This window comes from Passer domesticus, chromosome 3 (assembly GCF_036417665.1).
Source record: "Passer domesticus isolate bPasDom1 chromosome 3, bPasDom1.hap1, whole genome shotgun sequence".
NCBI classification, from domain to species: Eukaryota; Metazoa; Chordata; class Aves; order Passeriformes; family Passeridae; genus Passer; species Passer domesticus.
Window position 1 is genome coordinate 65,568,436 of NC_087476.1, and position 19,952 is coordinate 65,588,387.

General features: G+C 39.1%; 1 protein-coding gene and 1 long non-coding RNA gene across 12 annotated transcripts in view; one reads left to right on the forward strand and one right to left on the reverse strand.

The window, feature by feature from the left end:
* The window catches only part of UTRN (utrophin), a 337,069-nt gene extending 331,205 nt beyond the window's left edge, over positions 1-5,864 (forward strand). For all 9 annotated transcript variants that reach the window (XM_064413617.1, XM_064413616.1, XM_064413618.1 and 6 more), the window contains 3 exons: positions 306-392; positions 3,045-3,067; positions 3,722-5,864. In XM_064413617.1, the coding sequence (XP_064269687.1) occupies positions 306-392; positions 3,045-3,067; positions 3,722-3,730 (119 nt within the window). In that variant the 3' untranslated portion in view covers positions 3,731-5,864. The remainder of the gene's footprint in view (positions 1-305; positions 393-3,044; positions 3,068-3,721) is intronic.
* A 1,329-nt stretch (positions 5,865-7,193) lies between these two features.
* Positions 7,194-17,815, reverse strand: LOC135296807 (uncharacterized). 3 transcript variants are annotated; one of them, XR_010358801.1, is made up of 4 exons: positions 17,582-17,815; positions 12,350-12,474; positions 9,029-9,960; positions 7,194-8,802 (listed from the first exon to the last, which is right to left on the reverse strand). It is a non-coding gene; the product is annotated as an uncharacterized LOC135296807 (long non-coding RNA). The 3 variants fall into 3 exon arrangements; XR_010358800.1 differs by lacking the exon at positions 12,350-12,474 and having other exon boundaries at positions 9,850-9,960; XR_010358799.1 differs by lacking the exon at positions 12,350-12,474.
* Positions 17,816-19,952: the final 2,137 nt, after the last annotated feature.

Genomic DNA, 19,952 nt, shown 5'->3' on the forward strand with positions numbered 1-19,952 from the left:
TGTTTATATACTGTTACTTGCTGGCAACTTCTAGTTAAATCCTGGATGCAATGGTTAAATTTTAATGAAAGAGAAATGAGTTTGACTGCAAATCAATAATGTAACTTTCATGTCCTCTCCCAAAGCTGGCAATTATCGATGATAGTTCCTGCACATTACAAAGGTTTCAGGTACTGTTTTCCCTTGAAATATAAAGGAGTAATTAACTGGAATGTTGGCTAAGAATGCCTTTTAGAATGTTGTTGTCCTTTTATTTTTTTTCTCCTCCTGTTACAAAAATGATTTTTTTGTTGTCATATCTGCAGATGACTTGTTAGTTCCACCTCATGATACCAATACAGATCTAACAGATGTTATGGAGCAAATCAACAACACATTTCCAGCTTGCTGCTGTAAGTTTAACAAAATATGTCTCTGAGAATCATATTGAATTTGAGGTGGTCTTTTGAAAAAAAAAAAATCATTCTTGTGGTATTGATTAGGAAAATAAATATCTCTGAGGAGATTTCTTGTGTAGATATGGAAGCTATATAATTCTGTCCCTTAAAATTCCTCAACAGACACTGCTTTTGAGGATAAATAAATGTTTTCAAGTGGAAGCAATTCACTATAAGAAAAACCTGTAGCTCAGCGTGGAATTTTCAGCAGTGCCCAAATAAGGGGAAAGACATCTAGAATCTCACTAGCTGCTGATGAAAACCTTTTGTAGAACTTAAGTGAATACAGAATCCAGATTCTGAATGCAATTTTTGTAATAAAGCTTGAAAAAAAAGTTCTTAGACAATTAGTCCTTAGACTAATTACTGAGGTAGTTATTAAATAGATCAGAGGAAATCTGTGAATGCAGCACATAACACTTTTTCCTGCGTAAATGCATTGGAAGTTAATATTTTATTCGGTGCCTATTAAAGAGAGATCAAAAGGAAAACCAGCTTGTTCCTATGCATGTCCTGTATCAGCTGACATACATTTCCCCTGATCCTCCTTCCAGTGTCACTGACCTTGCAAAAGTGAGAATCTGTCTCATGTATTATGGTGGGTTTTGTAAAATACATTTATACATATATATGTCTTTCTCTATATATATTCCAGGTCTTTTGCTTAGAAAAACAGTAGGGAAAACTTTGATATATTTGCAAAACTGTTGAAAGTTTCAAATGAAATGTAATAATAATGATCAGTTTTAAAAGGCAGAAGTCAGAGAGTGGCTGTTTATGCCCAGTCCTTTTGGAACCAATCAAGACTCAGCCCTATGCTATTTCATAAACTCTATGAACCCTGTTAAAACACCCCTTTTATCCCTTGAAGACACATTGCCGCATCACAGAAGATGCACTTGCATGTTTTGAAAAGCATATTAGGTTCTAGCAAACAAGGTCGTGTTTCAGCTGTCCTTTTTGATTTTTGATGAGTTCAACAATTCAGAGCCCCTTGTTCTGCAAATTAAGGTTTTGATTCTAAGGAGCATCTCATTTGAGGTCAACAACTAGTGGAGCTGCTCAGCACACCTCAAGGTGTGTGTATTCAAATTGGTATAATCAGGTATAAAATCCAACTCAAGCATTTGTTCTTGGTTTTGCAAATTACTGTCTTGCTATGTGACTATACAGCTACATTGTCATTTGGCCCAAATGAATTTAAAGCAAATTGCATTGTGTTAGGACAAGCTTGGTAAGGATGGCTGTTCTCCAGGACTGGAAAACAGAAAAAAATTCTCTGATTCCATGAACAAACACCTTGAATGAGACAGGAGAATACCGCAAGTGAAAACCATGACCCCTTCATATTGTCTATCTGAGCATTTAAGATTAAAAGGAGATACAGTTCCAAATTTCATGTGATTTTTCCCCATTGTCAGCTTAAACCACCTTGCACCAGTTAGTAGGTACTGCTTATGTTTGCTCTCATTCAGTCATTCTATAACATCTTTTACTTTGAAGTAAATTTTTTTAACTGTCAGATTCATATCTTAAATGTTTTAGAAGCCTGGAATGAGGATTATTAGTCTGACCTTCCCAACAAAGTGCATTAGACTCTGGGTTTTGCTAAGGAAGATCATGGCATACTATCCAAGTCCACTATCTTTTCCTGTGGCCATTTGAGAGGGATCTGTTTTCCTGGCTGGACAATTGTCAAATCTGTTCTGTAAGACTTCTGATGTAGATTCCACAGACTCTCTAGACATCACATTATTCCTAACCTTAAAGAATAATGTCCTTAGACTCTTTATTATATCCAAGCTCAATTTTATCAATACAGCCTTCATGTGCAACATCTCATGTCCAATTATTAAAAAAAAAATCAAATGAGAAAGTAAAAAACTTCCTTCGAAACCTCATCTTTACTTGTCTCTTCTGCCATGGCCACAGCCTCCATCAAGGAGTTACTGGCATCTGAGCCTTATGCAGATAAATTTTATCCCATTTTGACTGTTTAACAAAGAAGTCTTGCTTGTTTTCATGGGTTTCAGGTTATAATTAATCTTGAAATTAATGTTTCTATTTATGTCAAATATCCTTTATGAAGCAGTTCATAACAGCATATAGCCAGCAATACTTACAATGGTGGATTTTATTGTTTTGTGGTTTGGATTTTTTTGTTAGTTTTTTGTTTTTTTTCCATCAGATCCACTGGTCATGGATATAATGCCCCTTTTTCCTTCCTTATTTATGTCATTGGTCCTCAGAAGCAGGCAGGTGTACAGCACTGTTCAAAAGTCTTGTCTGTGCATCTGAGTGATGTCCAGAGCAGAGCATTTTAAACAGATGATACTGTAATACATCACTCAGGCATTCTGATATAGCTACAGATGGTGAAAATTAAACAATCCATATTAACTATATTGTTATAATGCTATAAATTTGTTAAAACTAAGTTTATGAAGAATTCAACCATTGCAACACATTTCTTGTTAAATGTTTAGTCTTTTAAAGATAACTTTTTTTTCTTCTGTAGTATGTGTTTTCCTGATAATAACTTTGTTTTTAAACTGTCAAGATGCAGAATTATGTAAATTTCTAACCTTTTTTTTTTCCTATTTGCAGCAAGTTTCGCTGGCAGACCACAGGTATGAGACGTGTTTACATACTTGCATAGGCATTGGAAACAAAGTAAAGCAAGTGAAAAGTTCCAGTAGAACAAAGGGGTTAGGGTGGCTTTTGTCTACATTTTTCTGTAGGGGTCTATTTGGGAGCTAAACTGATACCAGAGGAAAGCCAAATTCCAGAATGTTATAGGTAATAGAAAATTTCTACTAGGTCAGACAGCGCCACAGGTATTATGGTTCCGCAGGTCTGTGCTGCTATCCAGATGGAACCTGCTTGCATTTATTTAAGCCAATTAGTTTAAAGCCAGCAGCGTTTGCAATATCAGAGCTGGTTCTTGCAAAGACGTCCATATGTCCTGGTGCCCACAGCTCCGCTTGCAGGACCTGTGGGCACCAGTGCACGAGGATCAGGAGCCACACAGCACCTTAGGCTTTAAATTAAACAGAGTAGGCAACCACTTCAGCAAGGACTTTTAACACTGCAATATTGTCGGCTTAGATTTCTTTTAAATGTTTGCCTCAGTTATTTGCTAAGTCTTAGGCCATTACATGTACATTTTTAAAATGCAGGGGTTTTGTAAGATGACGCACAGTCCTGGCCTGACTGAGCCTAGAGCAGGTAGAAGTTTCTGTGTTGCTGACACGTGGTACTGATGCTGTTTCTCATCACGACAGGCCATGTGAGGTGTTCCTGGGGATGACAGCCAGTGCTTCTGGCGTGCAGCACAGCCCTGTTCTGCATCTGCCGGCCACGCGTTCCGCCTCATCACAAACCCGCGCGGGACCCCGGGACGCGCCGTGCGCTCTGACCGCGTGTTCCGCTTGAAACAGTACAACACTGAATACCCAAAGAAGAGGATGTTGTTTTTATAGTATCTTTTTTTTTTTTTTCCTTCTTCCCTTTCTATGCAACTGTAAATTAATGAGCAGTGGAATATTTGTCACTGATTTGTATAAATATACAGCCAGGGGAAAAGGGGCAGGGGCTTTATATACGTTCTTTTTGATAATCGTAAAGAGAACTGCATAAGGAGTTTGGAGCAAAACGTTATGTTTATACATTCCTTTCAGCTCTTTGCTTTTGCATTGTAAAGTACCCTTAGTTATATTCTCACACATGTAATACTCTGTACTGATTATTTGTATGCTAACCTTATGACCACACAGATTTCAGAATATCCTTGCATTGTTTTCAGCGTTGGCATATGAAGTTCCCATAATCTGCATCATTGTTACTGGTTAACAACAATTATCATTAGGTGCAAGATACAATATTTTAACTCAATTAAACAAGGTAAACTCTCATTTCAAGACATAATTAGCATCCTCATGTACCTAAGTGGTATTTTTAACTTCTTTTTTTGTTATTTCCAGACAACACTCCATTTGGAGGATTATTTTTTTAAGCTTTATTTTACTTTGAATCGGGAGATAGCTAAAAAGAGGACTTAGATGATAGCTTAAGTTGGTTTTAGTAAGAACTAAGTTAGTGTAACCCTTCCCAACTTTGTTCAGAGACAAAGCTTTGCTGTTCCCTGCTGGGCCAAACTTGCTTCAGGTTTTGGAATTTACAGTCTATGAAGTGAAGCTCATTACTGTGAGATCCCTTTCTTTTGTCTGCCTCTTGGAAATGAAGAGACAATTAAAAAGCCCTTTCCAATACTATTACCAACAGAACTTTCTCCAGAACTGCAGTGCACGTAGGTATTATCATTTGGCATTGTAATCTTGCAGATCATCCTTATCTTTAAGATAATTTATTTATTTTATTACTTTTGATAAGGATAATTATGGGAAAGTATGTCACTGATCATCTGATCTCTAGTTTAAAAATTATCATAAGAGATTTTAATGCCTTCACAGAGTTTACAATGCTGCATGGACACTTGCTTTAATGCTAGGACATACCTTTAATTGGTAAAACTGCATGCAATACCTTTCCTGTATAGTAAAGAGAAACAAAGCTGTGTTGTTCTTAATTATTACTGAAGGAAAAAAATCTTTATCTTAAAATGGTATTGAAAGAGGTGTAAAATTCTCTACTGCTACTCAAAAATGCTAGGGGACATTAAAAGAGCAAGTCAGGAATTTCTAGTGGTTTTGTGAAGTTTTGCCAGCCAGACTGTCCTGCACCCACAGTATTTACTCCTGAACTGCTGCTGCTCAAGGAGTGATTCAGGCACAGTGTTGACCACCTTCTGCTGTTGGCACCAGTGCCAGTTCTTTCTGAACCCTTTGGCAAGTTATTTAACCACTCTGCCTCTGTTTTCCCATCTGTGAAGTGGGGGTGATGTGCTTACCTCTCAAAGGTGATGTAGACTTGGCATTTCTACAGAGCTTTTCAGATGCTAACTAAGTATTAGTCTTGAGCAAGTGGAGCAAAGCTATCAAGGTGGGAAGAAAAGATGCTGGCTCCTATTAAAATGTAATGTAGTTATTCTGAGAAGAAAAAAACCCCACATTTTACAGAAGAGGAAAACCACGACCACCTTTCTACCTCAGACCTATCTTCATAAGTAGTATTGGAAATAGCTTTACATTCTGTTCTCTGCAAAGTACTTAGCTTTTATCAAGCTACATCATTCTCTAGGCAAAGAATCTTAAAAAATACTCCCAACATAAGTATAAAAAGAAATCAGTAGTGAATTTGGTGGGTTTTATTTTTGTTCTGAATATGAGGTTATGTATAAAGTTGTTTTTCTGCCTGTGTTTGTATGCCTCCTTTGTCCTCTGCTGCCAAGTAAATGCTGCTTCAAACACTACATTGTAACATTCTTTCTCTGAGACAATAATAAATAAAAGGAATATATTACAGTAACATGAGAAAAAATATGGAGTTCTTCCAAATTTTGTGGGCTTCAAGGATGGCACATCTTACTGCTAAATGCTGAAAATGTAATTCTGAAGATTAACATGAGCAAGCTTTGATAGTCAATTTCTGAGTCCTAGCTTTTTCTCTGTGTGGTTTGAGTTTATATAAATGAGATTAAGCAGTAGTTTTTTTCTTCATAAATCTTGCATATTTTCTCTAGTTTTCCATCTTGAGTGATTTTAGTCTAGAATCCTTCTCAGTTTCATGACAGATAGTAAATCTGATAGCTGAGAAGCAGACTGCTTTTTAAAAAATTTTAAATGCTCTGTATATGTATTACAGAACAGCAATAATGCATGAAGCCCTGTCAAATAAGAGAACTGTAAATTAGTCTTCAGGTTTTTTGGTGGCTTTCAGTCAACACACTCAACTGAACCACAGTATTAGGTATTTAGCAGCACAAGGCAGAAAATATACTTTCTGATATTTGCATTAATGCAAGTTATTTTAATGACTGTGTTAGAATTACTACACTTAAAAGAGAAAAAAAGTGGGAAGCCCTAACATTTCTGTTTCCTTATCATAACAGTTGGCACTGGTTTCATGTTTAGTTATGGGGTTTTGTTTGGATTTTATTTTTAAACTAACAAATATCAAACATAAGTGGCAAAGTGATGACCTTTTCCCTCAGTTTGTGAAAGGATGGTTAACAAATAAGTTGTAGAGAAAAATCATTATTTAAGTGATTCAGCAGTTAGCAAGGAATTTAACTACAGAAATAGTAATATATCAAGTTCTCTATTTAGAACAATGAATGTGTCTTAAGACACATTTAAAACCAGACAACCTGTCATTTAAAAAAAGTAAACATTTTAGTTATATATTTGGAGAGTAGGAGGCAGCAGAAGAGAGAGGTATGGTTCAGCACCAGGGCCTGACTTCGGGAATAATTTATGAATGTGCTCCTATCTACAAGTTGCACCCTCTGTACTTCAATTGCCAAGGCAGCAGGCACCAGAATTTTGTGATGCTGCCACCTGTAAGGAAAGTACTCAGCTTAAAAAGCCATCCTTCAGTGCTGTGCCACAAAGGTTCTGGCCTTGACATGGGGAGCAGAAAGGCACCCACTTCTCACCAGCCACAGGGCTTTGCTCAAGGGTGCTGGGGACAGTGAGTGGCCACCTCTGCTCCTCCCTGCACAGTGCAGTGGTGGGCACTCCCTCCCTTCTCCACCCAACCTTTACCTTTAAGCACTAATCAGCCTCTTGTGCTGCTATTTTGTCAGGCCCAATAAAGCCAACCTGATACTTTTCTTGAGAAGGATTATGTCGCAGTCCAAAATACACATCTATGCAAAACATCAGGAGGGACACCCTCCTGCACAGCCCAGAATGGATGACATTGGTCGATAGCATATCAGTTTAAATTCTCATTAGAAAACACCCTTAAGCTGTATTATTAACAAGTCAGTTCATTTTCTCAGAGAAGATGCAAGACTGATGCATCTAATTAAAGTCAGAGGGTAGAAATCCTTCTGTTATTGGATCTTCATCTTCAGGGGAACTTTCACAGTGAAACAATCATCTTAGTATGGGTGGTATTATTTCTTTTTAGACCAAGACAAGGCACTCCATATGTTCAAAGCCAAGATAGTTAGATTATGAGACACCAGCCCTGCTAGGTCAGGAATACTGGACACAGACCATCAGTATGCACATGAAAATTTGTGGCACTTCCCTGTCCTGGGTCAGGGGTTTTGGCCTCTCTCCTGTTATTTCTACAGTTGGAAAAATACCAACAACAACACAACCAACCAAGAAACAACCCCCAAAAACCCACCAAATGACAAAATTTAAAAAACAAACAGACCAAAGTTCAGCCAAATTAAAAATGTATTACTGTGATGGGCAAATTTTGGATTTATGCAGAAGACCAAAATATTCTTTTAAGCATTTCCAGTCCAAGTTAGTCCCTTGGGAAAGAATTTGTTCACTACATATATATATATATATTTCTCTATTTTAATATGGATCTTCCCTAAGAAAATTAAGGCTTTTTTTTTGCAGCACTGCAAAACTGTAAAATGGATCCTGTCTCCTGTCATGCAGAAATGAAGATGTCATGCCATATGGCTGAGAATTCTGTTCCCACAACAACAGCAATAAAATCAGTCTTACAAATCCTGGCAAGGTGTAAATTAATAACAGTGGGGTATGAAAAAAAAAAACAAACAACTTGAGGGGAAAAGAATATTTGAGCAGGAAGAGATCTCTTGCATCTTGGAAGCAAAAAAGCTCTCAGATCAGCTGCTGTGTTCCTTGGTGTTCTTGAGGCTGGAAAAGGTGAAGTCATTCTTGGCTCACATAGCTTTGGGAATGTATCTTCTGTCTTTAGTGCCACTTTCACAATGCACATTCAAAATTTCAGTCCTTACAACTTAAATTTATACATAAGTAAGGACAGCTACGTGTGAGTGCAGCAGCCACCTTCAGAAGGGGTAGGTAGTGTTTTCATCAGCTGCTTTTCTAAACACTCAGACACCAGGAGTGGGCTGGCTCAGCTCATTTTCCCAAGCATCTCAGCAATGCAGCAACTGGTGCAGCCAGCACAAAGGTATCATTTAAATTGAAACCTGCTTATTAAAAGTGAGAATCCAAGAGAGCTGCAAATAATTACTAGCTGTGCTTGTTTTGCGTATAGTGGACAGGAGAAAAAATTTAAAAAACTCACATACCACTTTAGTGTCTGTGCTTTGCTATCTGTCCTTTCATGTAATCTCTGAATCTTTATTTACAGGTTAACTATTCATGCTCTTGTTAGTCACTTTCTTTATGCAGCCAGATAAACACTGAAAATGTCTGGTTTTCTGACTGAGGTGGGTTGACCCTGACTGGATGCCTGGTGCCCACCAAAGCCTCTCTGTCACTCCCTTCCTCAGCTCAACCTGGGAGAGAAAATACAAGGAAAGCTCATGAGTTGAGATAAGGACAGGAGAGATCACTCACCCAACCCACAAATGAAGTTGTATACACTCATAAATAAGAGAACAGGCAGAAGATACAATAGAAATTGCCACTGACAATCCACATCATTGCTTTAAATGCCCACAGGAGTAAGGAATGTTAAGGGCTAGCTAGATCCTCATCCTTGAAGATCAAAGTGACATTTACCTTCTTCCAGTCCTCAGGATCTTCCTCTGTTTCCCATGAGCTCCCAAAGAGCATTTAATTTTTTAATTAAATGCAGTCTTGCAATGATATTAGCCACTTCTCAAAGCATTCCTGGGTATGTCTCAACACATCCCATGGGCAGTTTGTTCAGTACATCCAGTTTGCTTAAGTGTTCCCTAATTTGGTTCTTCTCCATCAAGGAGGAGGACATCTCCCTTGCTCCAGAGTTCTGGCTAGTCTTACTACTAAAGACTGAGATAAAAATGGGATTCAGTACCTCAGACATTCCTGTGCCCTTTGTCACCAGGTCCTCTTCACCAGTGGGCTCATGTTTTCCCCACCCTGCTTTTTTCTGCTGCTGTACTCAAAGTCATTCTTGGCACCTTTTGTATCCCATATCAGGACTTGGCTTTCCTAACCCTATCCCTGCAGAACTGGGCAGTATGTCTGTGTTCTTCTTGGTCCCCAAACAGGCTAAAGCCTGCTCTCCTGAGGTCTGGGATACAATCCTGCTTTTTGCCTTAATCCTTTTGGAATCTTGAGCACTGTCATCTCACAGTCACTGTAGCTGCAGCAATCCTTAACCTTCACATCCCTTACCCATTCTTCCTTTGTGAATAGGAGGTCCAAGCAAGATCTCTCCTCTCACCAGGTTCTCAGTCATTTACATGAAAAGATGTCACCAGTACACGCTAAGAAATGTTCCCTCAACAGTTAGTATAATTCCTGCATGATGTCCCAAAAAATCTTTTGCCAGAGAATTGCAATACATGAGTAGAGGACCTTTTAAACACAGATGCATTGGTTGATTTTGTTATTACCTCTGAAGGTATTTTGGTGAGCAGTTGTGAGAAGTCTAATGAATGGCAGCAACACCCAGACAAGTGAAAACATCTATCTGTATTTCTGTCTCTCCAGTGCCAGCAGCCCCACTGGAATGGAAAGTGTAGCTCTGACCTACTTGCTTTCAACAGACTATAATTACAGCACTTACCAATTTTCTATAAAAATACAGACATGAACAAATAGAAAACCCAAGCGGTTGAAACATGAGCAGAATAACAATGTTATTTCATCCCCTAAATCCCAGTTGCTGCAAAGATGATGCCTGTAGGCTGAAAAGTAAAACCAGTGAAATGACAGTAAACTATCAGAATAAGAGTTGAGTTTATTATGAAATACAAGCCAGACTTTATACACAAACAGAGATATACCACAGTATTTGTCAGTCTGCTGCCTAGATTGGAATTTCTTCCTCCCTAAAATGTCTACTTGTTTGCTGTGACAGGAAAATTAGTGATAGCTTTAGCAGAAGAGAATTATTTTGACTTTCAAACTCATCTGATTTCTCAAAGTGAAGACTGTGCTACGCATTTGGTGGCAAGAACTGTGTATCCAAAGCTGGGCCCAGCACCCCAGCCCCGGTGTCCCCAGCAAAAGGGGAATAGTCACTCCCTTTGATCTGAAGATTAGTTTTGTTAGGACAACCTCCCTTTGCTTCCAGAGTACTCTGCCTTGGGACAACACACAACCACCCATGGAAAAGGCAGTAGGTGATGAGGCTGCAGACTTCCAGGTTAACCCACTTAACTGAGAGCTTGGTAGCATTTGGCAAAGGAATTATTCTGATAACTATTCACATTCTTGTTACTGCAGACAGTTTGGTTCTCTTTTCCTGCAAATCACAGTACTTGTAACACTTTTTAGAAAAATGGGATCAGGAGATGAATATTTCCTAACATGCCACTTTCATTTAGCTGCTCTTCTTGCAGAAGAATGCCTTGCTTTCCCAGGCATTGACTCTTATGTGGGTTTGATTGACTTCTTTCCTTCATATGTCCAGAGACAGTCAACCTTGGGCCATTAAAAATCAAAAAAAACAAGCCAAACCCAGTGTTTTAATTAAAAATTATAGAAGCTTGTCAATGTTATTACACACTTGGTTACTTATGGCATCTCCTGGACCTTAGAAATGACTACTGAGTAGACAAGACCAGTACTTTCCATTTCTCTGCCCAAAGTGAGGCTCCCATTGAAAGCTTCTTGGTAAGTTTGACTTCAAATAACAACTTGATGAATGGGACAATGTCATTACACACAACCAAGTTACACTTCTTAAAGGCTGATTACAAACATCATCAAATGTCACCTCATCCTGACACTGCTGATTTTAGGGCTCTTGAAGGTTATTATAAACTAATCCAGAAAAAAAAAAAAATCCATCACACCTTTCAAGGATTTTTGGAAAAACATCACTGTACATGCAGAATCTTAAAACTGTGAGCCTTGTCTGCAGTCTCTGCATTTGTTTATTAGCTTTTAACCCAGTTGCAAAGGAAAGAAGTTGATTGCACATCTGTTTCCACAGAGATTGGATAAAATATGGCAGTTTAGTTAATGAGAGTATTTTTTCTTAATCTGTTTTTGCTTGGATAGCTGATATAAGTAGATCATTAAGAAAGGGGTTTTTTTCCTTAGCTTCCCTAGTTTCTACTAGTGGTATAATGCCTCTCTCAAAAAAAATTTACCTAGCAAAGAGTTAAATTACATGATGTGGTTAAAACCAAGATATTCCACACCCATCTACCTTCCTTCCTAGACTGGCAGAAATAACAAGGCAAAAATAAAAAAAATTAATACTGTTATGATGCAGATGTAAAAAAAAAAATTAGTCCTGAGGAGTGCCCTTCCAATAAGTGCCTCAAGTAGCAACACCGAAGATAACATGGCATTATTTCAGTGATATATACACACACGTTTAGTAAATTATACATTTTTTTATATATACACACTGGAGACAATTGTGTATAAAAGGACAGGATTATACCAGTGAAAGTTTAATAAACACTTATGAAAAATAAAATAAAATGCAAAGAAAAATAAATCACAGCTGGCTCCCCTACCATGTGCCTTGGCATCTCCCTGGGCTCACCCCTCCCTGTCAAGGGCAGTCTCCCCTCTCAGGGAAGGCACTTCTGGCCCCTGGAGGCTCCCACCCCATCAGGCACTCCAAGCTCTTGTCTTCCCCACCAAGGAGCAAGACAAGAATGGAGAATTCCAATTCAGGTTCCCCACCCCCAACCTGGGACCACTTAATATTCTAGTTCAGAACACTCAAAAAGGAGAGCTGTGTTTATCTGGTGGGTATTAGCAGCATAATGGCGGTAATTAAGTAATAATCACCTTAAAAGTGTGCTCTTATCGTAGAGCTTGAGAAAGAGGAGACTGAAGGCTGGGGCTATTATCTCCTGCTTTAGCTCCAGGGAAGCAAGCACCGAATAAGCATTCATATCAAAGTCAGTAAATAATTTGGCAAATTACCTATTCCCACATCACCACTGAAGTTTCTTGATTGAAGACTGCAAACATTTATGTTTAGCCTTCAGCTTAGTATTTAGAGTGCCATATAGGAATTGAATCTGCATTAAAAATGTATCCCCGAGTTACTGCAATACAAATACAAAATACAATACAATCAGTATTTATGTCTCTGTGAGCATGGATTTGTAAAAACACTTCTCTGTTATCACAAACCATACATACAAGCACAGGTTCTATCATGGAATTAATTGCTCTTTCAGTTCCCCAAACACCTTGATTTGGCAGGGTGAAGGGAAACTTAATATACAGGTTAGTATAGCTGATAAATTACTAATTTTAGAAGTACAGCAAGGCATTTCAATATGCACTGAAATAATGAGTTTTCTAGACGTTTTCTTACTACTATCCTTCTCTCCCAAGAAGCCCTAAACATGTTTTAGGAGTAGATGGGCAGCTCTTTCCACTTCTCTCCTGCAGTGCACAAAGGGCAGAACACACTCACTCTGTGCCAGTCCAAGTGTGTGCCTTGGAATGACTCTCCCTCCTTCCCTCTGGTATTTCACCAGCACTACATTATACTGCACGTGCCTTTAGACAGAGCCAAGGAATAGATTTGCCAACCCACCGTCTCCCTATGACATTTGCAATAGTCTTAAGCAGATTCAAAATGAATGTATATGCAAAGGTATCAGCAAAAGCCAAATTTCAAGAAACTAGATTGCCAGTGAGTAGTTAAATACATTCTAGGCCAGAAATTTGCCTTTGTTGTGAGCAGACAAGAAAAAAAAATAGGATCTCCAAGAAAAATTTTAAAAAATCAAGTTGAATTTATGGTAACGCAATGGCACTGATATGGCATTAGAGGGACAGACTTCTCAGACATGCTCTTTCTGCAAGGACTCAAAGCAGACCTACAGTGTAGCTGTGGGTCTGGCTGCTTAGGCACTAAGAACTTGCCATCTGTGGCTGCAGGTTTTCTGTAAGGGCACTTCCTAATGGTAAATTAATTTCTTAGGTATTGAATTTCTCAACTTAAACCCTTGGTATGGAAACAATATATTAAAAAAACCAAACATAGAAAAAGCCCACACCAAGAGCTATACTGACAAGATTAAATAATCAGTAATGTAGGGCCCAGACTCTTAAACTGTGGTTCTCAAACACTCTACCTTTTCCAGAAGGCAGCCAGCATATAGAATTTAAGATCCATATAACAGTATAGACATGTTCATGTCAGGGAAAGAAAAAGGTTGAAACAAGAAAAATGTAAAGAACACAATACTACTCCTGCTTGTGGAGTGCTTTAGCTCTCAGGTTTTTACACACCTTGCCCTATCTTTTTTAAAAGCTCTGTGAATGTTTATATCTGTTAATGATCCCCTTCACATTGGTAGTGCCTTCATACTCCTGGTGTTCTCTCCAAAACTGATGACACTTAAAAGATTTTCTTAAGGAATTAATCTCAGAAACTTTATATTTCCAGCTTTTTTCTTAGGCTGCAACTACAGATGGATGTTTGACAGTAATTATGACCTCTGTCTTTCTGAGAGATTTTTATTCTTATCACAAAGACAATGGACCCTGCTGTCCAGGATTAGCAATCTCTGTCAAAGCATTCATAGAATATTTCAAGGGTAAGCACTTAATGATAAAGAGAGCAACTAGGTAAAGGCTTAACCAAGGAAGTTAATGAAATTAATGATAATAATTTAAGGCTTTGCTAAATTTAGCAAAATTTTCTACTAGTTATTTTCCTACAGCTTGTTTTAATGAACTCCCTTGTGCCATTAAAATATATAAATAAAAACTACACTTATATGACAAAACAATCATCACTCTAAACATCAACAAGCATCGGGCATTCTTTTCTAATAGAAACAACTTCTGGGAAGAGTCACTTTGTTCAAAAAACAAAACCTAAACCAAAAATTCATCAAATGCAAAGTATGAAGAGTTCATTCACAGAAAAAAATTAATCCCACTTCAGTCGAGAGGCTACTACTATGCACTAAACCATCACTTCTTGCCTGCATTGATTTAAAGCTCTCTTTTATAAGTTAACTGTTCCCCAGTTTGTGTGTCTCACATACATAAACTGACTCAGATGTTGGGTTGCCATCCATGGTGGCTTTTCTAACTGTGTACTACCCAGGAACTGTGGGATTCACATGCCCTCTGAACAGAGAGAAGCTGTGAGATGAGCAGAGAAGAAGGAAAACATAATTCCTATCTTTCTTGCTGTGTCTGTGTTTTACCAGAGTAGAATGCAATATGGAGATTGTTCACCCAAAGTGAGGATGTTTTGTTCCCTTGGTCTATCAGGGCCACGAGTGTGTGTGTGTCAGACTGTCTGCTGACAGTCACGAAAGAGTCAGGACATGAGGGCAGTTCTGTGCAGTTGTGAGCAAGGGTGAGTGCAAGGCACATTCAGTTTAGATGCAATGTATACAGTATAGAATAATAAAGTGATTATTTAGCCTTCTGATGATGGAGTCAGATGCATCATTCTCTTCCCTTTGTCAGGTGTTGCCTGTGCTTTGATAAGGAACACCAAGATAATTAAAGGACTGGAGCATCTCTCCTACAAGGAACAACTGAGAAAATCTGGAATTGTTCAGCCTTGAGAAGAAGGGCACCAATGTATATAAATACCTGATGGGAGGGCCCAAAAGGACAGAGCCAGGTTGTTTTCACTAATACTCAGCAGCAACACAAAGATCAATTGGCACAAGCTGAAACACAGACAATTCCCTCAGAACATCAGGAAAATTTCCTTATTATGAGAGTCTCCAAGTGCTGGCAGAGGCTCCCCAAAAAAGTTGCAAAGTCTCCATCCCTGGAGATATTAAAAGCTGTACAAGTTCTGGGTGGCACTGCTTGCGTGGGCAGGGGGTGTTGGATAAGATGACCTCCAGAAGTCCAACCTCAACCACTCCATGAGTCTGTGAAAGTGCCTTAAGATTAAAAGCTTTTCTATTTAGTCTATTGGAAGGCTTTATGCTACTAGTAAGCCTTTGTACAAAGTTAAAAAATGGTGAATCATGTAAAAAATCCCATTGGTCAATGAAGTACTTCCTAGAAAGGGGCAGGCAGCCCTTTCTGCAGCTATTTAAATTACTGCACCAGCTTTCTAATAAATCTCCTTCACCTTACCTTCCTGACTTCATAGAGCAGGAAACAACAGCTTTTCAGCCTTTGTCTTTATTGCTCTTTACTCATGGAAAGTCTTTGCCTTCCAATTCACTAGAGCAGATCCTGAACCATCAGTGTATGCTGGGAAGGAGGCAGTATCCAAGAGTGTCGGTTGCCAAAGTTACAAAAATGCTGGTATAATTTTCATATACCCATTTGTATTTGGCACAGAGAGCTTAATTCAGATTTATTTTTCCCTTTGTACTCAAGAGCTGCACAGCCACCCAGCTGGTGGCTCACTATGTCACAAACACATATTTCACCAATAGCGACAGAGAGGCACACTCTTCCAGCCGCTCCTCCCTCAGCCATTCCAGAGCTCCTGGACCCAGTCACTCCTCTGGAAATGATTCAGGACTACATAAGAGGGATGGCAGTAAAAAAAAAAAAAACACCAAACAAAAAAAAAAAAAAAAAAAAAAAAAAAACCCCAAACAAACAAACAAAAAAAACAAACAAAAAAACCCCACAAAACAAAAAAAAACCAAAACAAAAAAAAACCCACCCCAAAATTAAAATGCTTTCAGTTTTTGAGAAAGTCTCTATAAGCAAGATAATGAAAGTATAAAATATGAATAAGAGCCTCAATTCCTACTCCAACCTCTACATTGTCAGTTTTGTGTTTCAGTATCAAATTGATAGATAGTCACTCTGATACTGCAGAATGAAACTAAGATTACTGCTCAGTCAAGCACCTGCCTCAAGCAGTTTCTCCTCCAGGAGGCCAGATCACTTCCATATGGACACTCCTAGGAGGGAGGGAGGCATCTCAAGGCAGTATCAGACCAAAGCTTGGGGAAGTCAGCAGCCTTGTGCAATGCCCAGCTCAGCTGGACAAAACTAAGTAGTTTGAGGGTTTCCTTTTCACTGGGGCCCCACAGCATCAGACGACTCTTCAGCAGAAAATCTTCCTTTGCAGAGGCCCAGCTGGGCCCTGTCTGAGCACGCTGCCTCCAGCTTACGACCAAGATGCAGCTCACAATGAATTCTATTGAAATGACTAGGAGGAAATACCAGCACCATGCACACAGAGCAGTTGCTTTCCAAAGGTGTTATAAATTAAATTATTCCATTTTAAGTCACAAGCACCCCCTGAGTTCCTCCTAGTCTTCTTCCTGGTTGTTCACAAACAAGCCAAACCCCGGAAGACCAATCAGTAAAAAACTGTGAGAAAAGGTTCTTTAGATTGCACTCCTGCTGTGCTATTGGGAAAACTAGTATCAGGTTAAGCCTCAAGCATTGCCAGATTTGCCAGTTGTGAGCTGCAGCTCTTTTAAATAAAGATAACAAAACCACAAAAGAGCCCATTGGAAAGGCTACTCCCCAGCCACTTTAGTGCAAACTGAGAACTGTCACTGAAGTACCTGCACTGCAAATATCCACATTAAAAATGGAAAGGAGCCAAAAGCCAGCACTCTTTGACTGTCATGGGAGTTTTAAGAGAGTTCAGACCTGATTGCTACAGTACTGTAAATTAGAGACAGTCTCTTGGCTTTCACACCATTAAAAGTTCACAGCTATGAGTGCTCCCAGTGTGGCTTTGGTTTCAAGAATGTCATACTCAGAGGAGTAGTTCTTACCACCTCTTTATTTCAAGCCAGAGGGGTTTTGATTTGGGTCTGTTTGGATGTTTTTGAGAAAAATACAATATTCCTAAACCACTTGTTTTGTTATCAAATCCCAACCGATACCTATAAATCTAACATGATTTGATCTGAGTACAGTCTATTTAGTCTATCTCTATTGCTAGTAATGCCTGAAAGGAATCAGTTTTTGCCCTGCAGCAGCAGAAAATCTCTCGATCCCCCAACAGTTTATCATCAACTTTTGTAACTTCATTCTGTGAGACATCAGACAGCTACCAAAGACAGAGCCCTCTTGTACATTATTGAACCTTGCAAATCCTTAGTGCTGGCATCTAAAACTACAAAGCACCAAGAGCCAGAGTGACAAACACGGATTTGCTGCAGCCAGAGAAGACTATTTTCAGCTTTGACTTGAATGTTTTAAATAAGGGCCATAGCAGCAGGCAATACTTACCTTCTCTCTCTTGAAGGTGAAGGGGAGAATCGCTGCCAGAGGGACACAACTTCTCTTGCAATCCATCATGATCCCATTCCAGACTGGGCTGCTCCCCTCTGTCTTCCCCAGTCCTTCAGACTCCATGGCTATCCCCCCCATCCCACAGTATAGCAGAGACCCGTCTTACAACCATCATCAACTCTGACCCCCCAGAGGGGATGCTTATGCAGGAACCAGAGCAAAGAAAGAGCAAAATGAGCCAGTGAAGCCTAATTGGGAAACAGCTGAGCCATCCCAGCTGGGCTCAGGTCAGCTGCCCTCACTCAGGGCTTGTTTGAACCTCAACAGCTGCTTGCAGTACTGCTCCTGTCTTTGCTCTTCTGTAACAATTTTCTTTTTGTAACAAAGGGTTAAATTTTTTTTCAGTAGCCAGGAGAGGACTTGACTTTGGGGGTGCGGCCAGGACCCAGATTTTTTTTTAGTATGGTCTTCTTTCTCTTATTAATATTGATTCTGTTAATTTTCTTTTCTCATTAGTGTTCCCAGAACATTGTCCTATCTCAGCCCATGACCTTTTGTGTTTCCAACTGGATCAAGCAGTGGGCCTGGGTTTAGTGGGGGTACTGAATTGGAGAATACAATTCCTAAACCATGACACCTGTGTGTTCCTGGCACAACTTTGTTGTTTTCTGAGGGAAGGGAGAGCTGCTGGCTGAGCTACAGAGTAAAGCTGAATCCCTGCAGTGACTGAGACAGAGGAGGGATGTATAAGCAGCCAAGTTTTGATGTCTGGGAAAGCACATCTTGGTTCAAAACTCCTATTAGAGCACACCTCAGAGAAGGCAAACCTTCTGCCTTTCTCAGGAAATGTCAGATGATTTTTCCACCATGCTGGCACTGCAGTCCCCTGCATGCCAAGGGCTCCCCACCAGCAATGCTCACTGTAATATGGCTTCAGCTGCTCAAAGCTGACCCTTAATCTTGAGAAGTTTGGTGCTGGATTTGATAATTTTTTATTTTATCTCTAATTGTTATTCTCCTGAGGGTTGCTCAAACATGCTCCTGAGAATGAGATTAAAAGACAGCACTGAAGATAAAGACCTTCATGTAGTATAATTTTAATTTGACTAGTTTAAATGCCACTGATCTATATTAACTGAATATGGCCTAATCAAGTAAAACTTGTTACCTGGGAGGTATGAATGACACATGTATAACATAAAGATACCATTTCATTTTTCACTTGAGGTCAATAAATGTAAATTGCATATTTCTGTTGGTGAAGAGATGAATAAAAATTACAGAATTAATCTGAAAAAAGCTCCAAGAAAACATCACCCCATCATCATGTAAGCTACACCTGATATACACCATTATGACATTCATCTGACATCATACATTGCAGAAAAATATTTGCATTACAGTATTTTCACATCCACAGGAACATAAAACATCCCAGGGTCTTTTTAGTGTTTCTTCACTCCTCCTTGGGTGACACCAGAGCAGCAAATCCTCAGATGTGTCAAAAATGCTGCAGAGATGTTTTGAACAGGGAAAGGCTGATCCAATGGGCTATTCTAAAGCTGGAATAAAGTGCTGGTTTAATATTTTCAAAAGCTCTGGGATAAGTTGTTTTGCTGAATTTGTTTCATGCTGTGCAGGATCTCAGGAGTCAGAAGTATATGCAAGGAAACAGATCAGGCCCAGCAGACTCCACTGGTCTGAGAACTTCAAGCCCACTATTGTGGTCACTCTGGAGCTGGAAGTATGTACTAGAGCTTGGGAAAAAACCAGCCCAGTCTTTTCCAGAGCAGTAGATCCTCCTACTGGGTATAACCAGCTGTTCCAGCAAGCTGCCCTGCAGGATTAATGGATGGCAATGCACTTTGCATGTGTTTTCAAAAACAATAAAGTTTTGAAGGGAGTACCCCTTGTGCTCCACTGTGTAAGTAAAGGCTTTTCATTTTCTGTGAATTATTTTCTCCTTAGCTTAAAAAACATCCCCAGTTTAAAATTTAGGGCTAGAATTATTGTTCTGCATTAATAGGATGATCTTGTAGGACAGATGCAGATAAAGTTAGGTCAGCCTCTTAATTTATAAAACCTGTTATTCAAGGATTTCACACATAGGTATAACAGACATTATGCTAGATATTGTATTAGATATGTGCTGAAATTTAGGTAGAAGAAATTTTTTGATTAGTTAAAAGAGAACAAAGAGGAAGAATGGCTGAGCTGTCAGGTTGTATTTAGCCAACCTTCATTGCCTCCTCTTGATTATTTACTGTGTATGAACAATGTGTTCTTACCTGTTACCTGTTTTGTCCTAGACTCCTAAAGCAGGGAGCCTGCTGATGCCAAAATTCTCTGGTCCAGAAATACTACATTT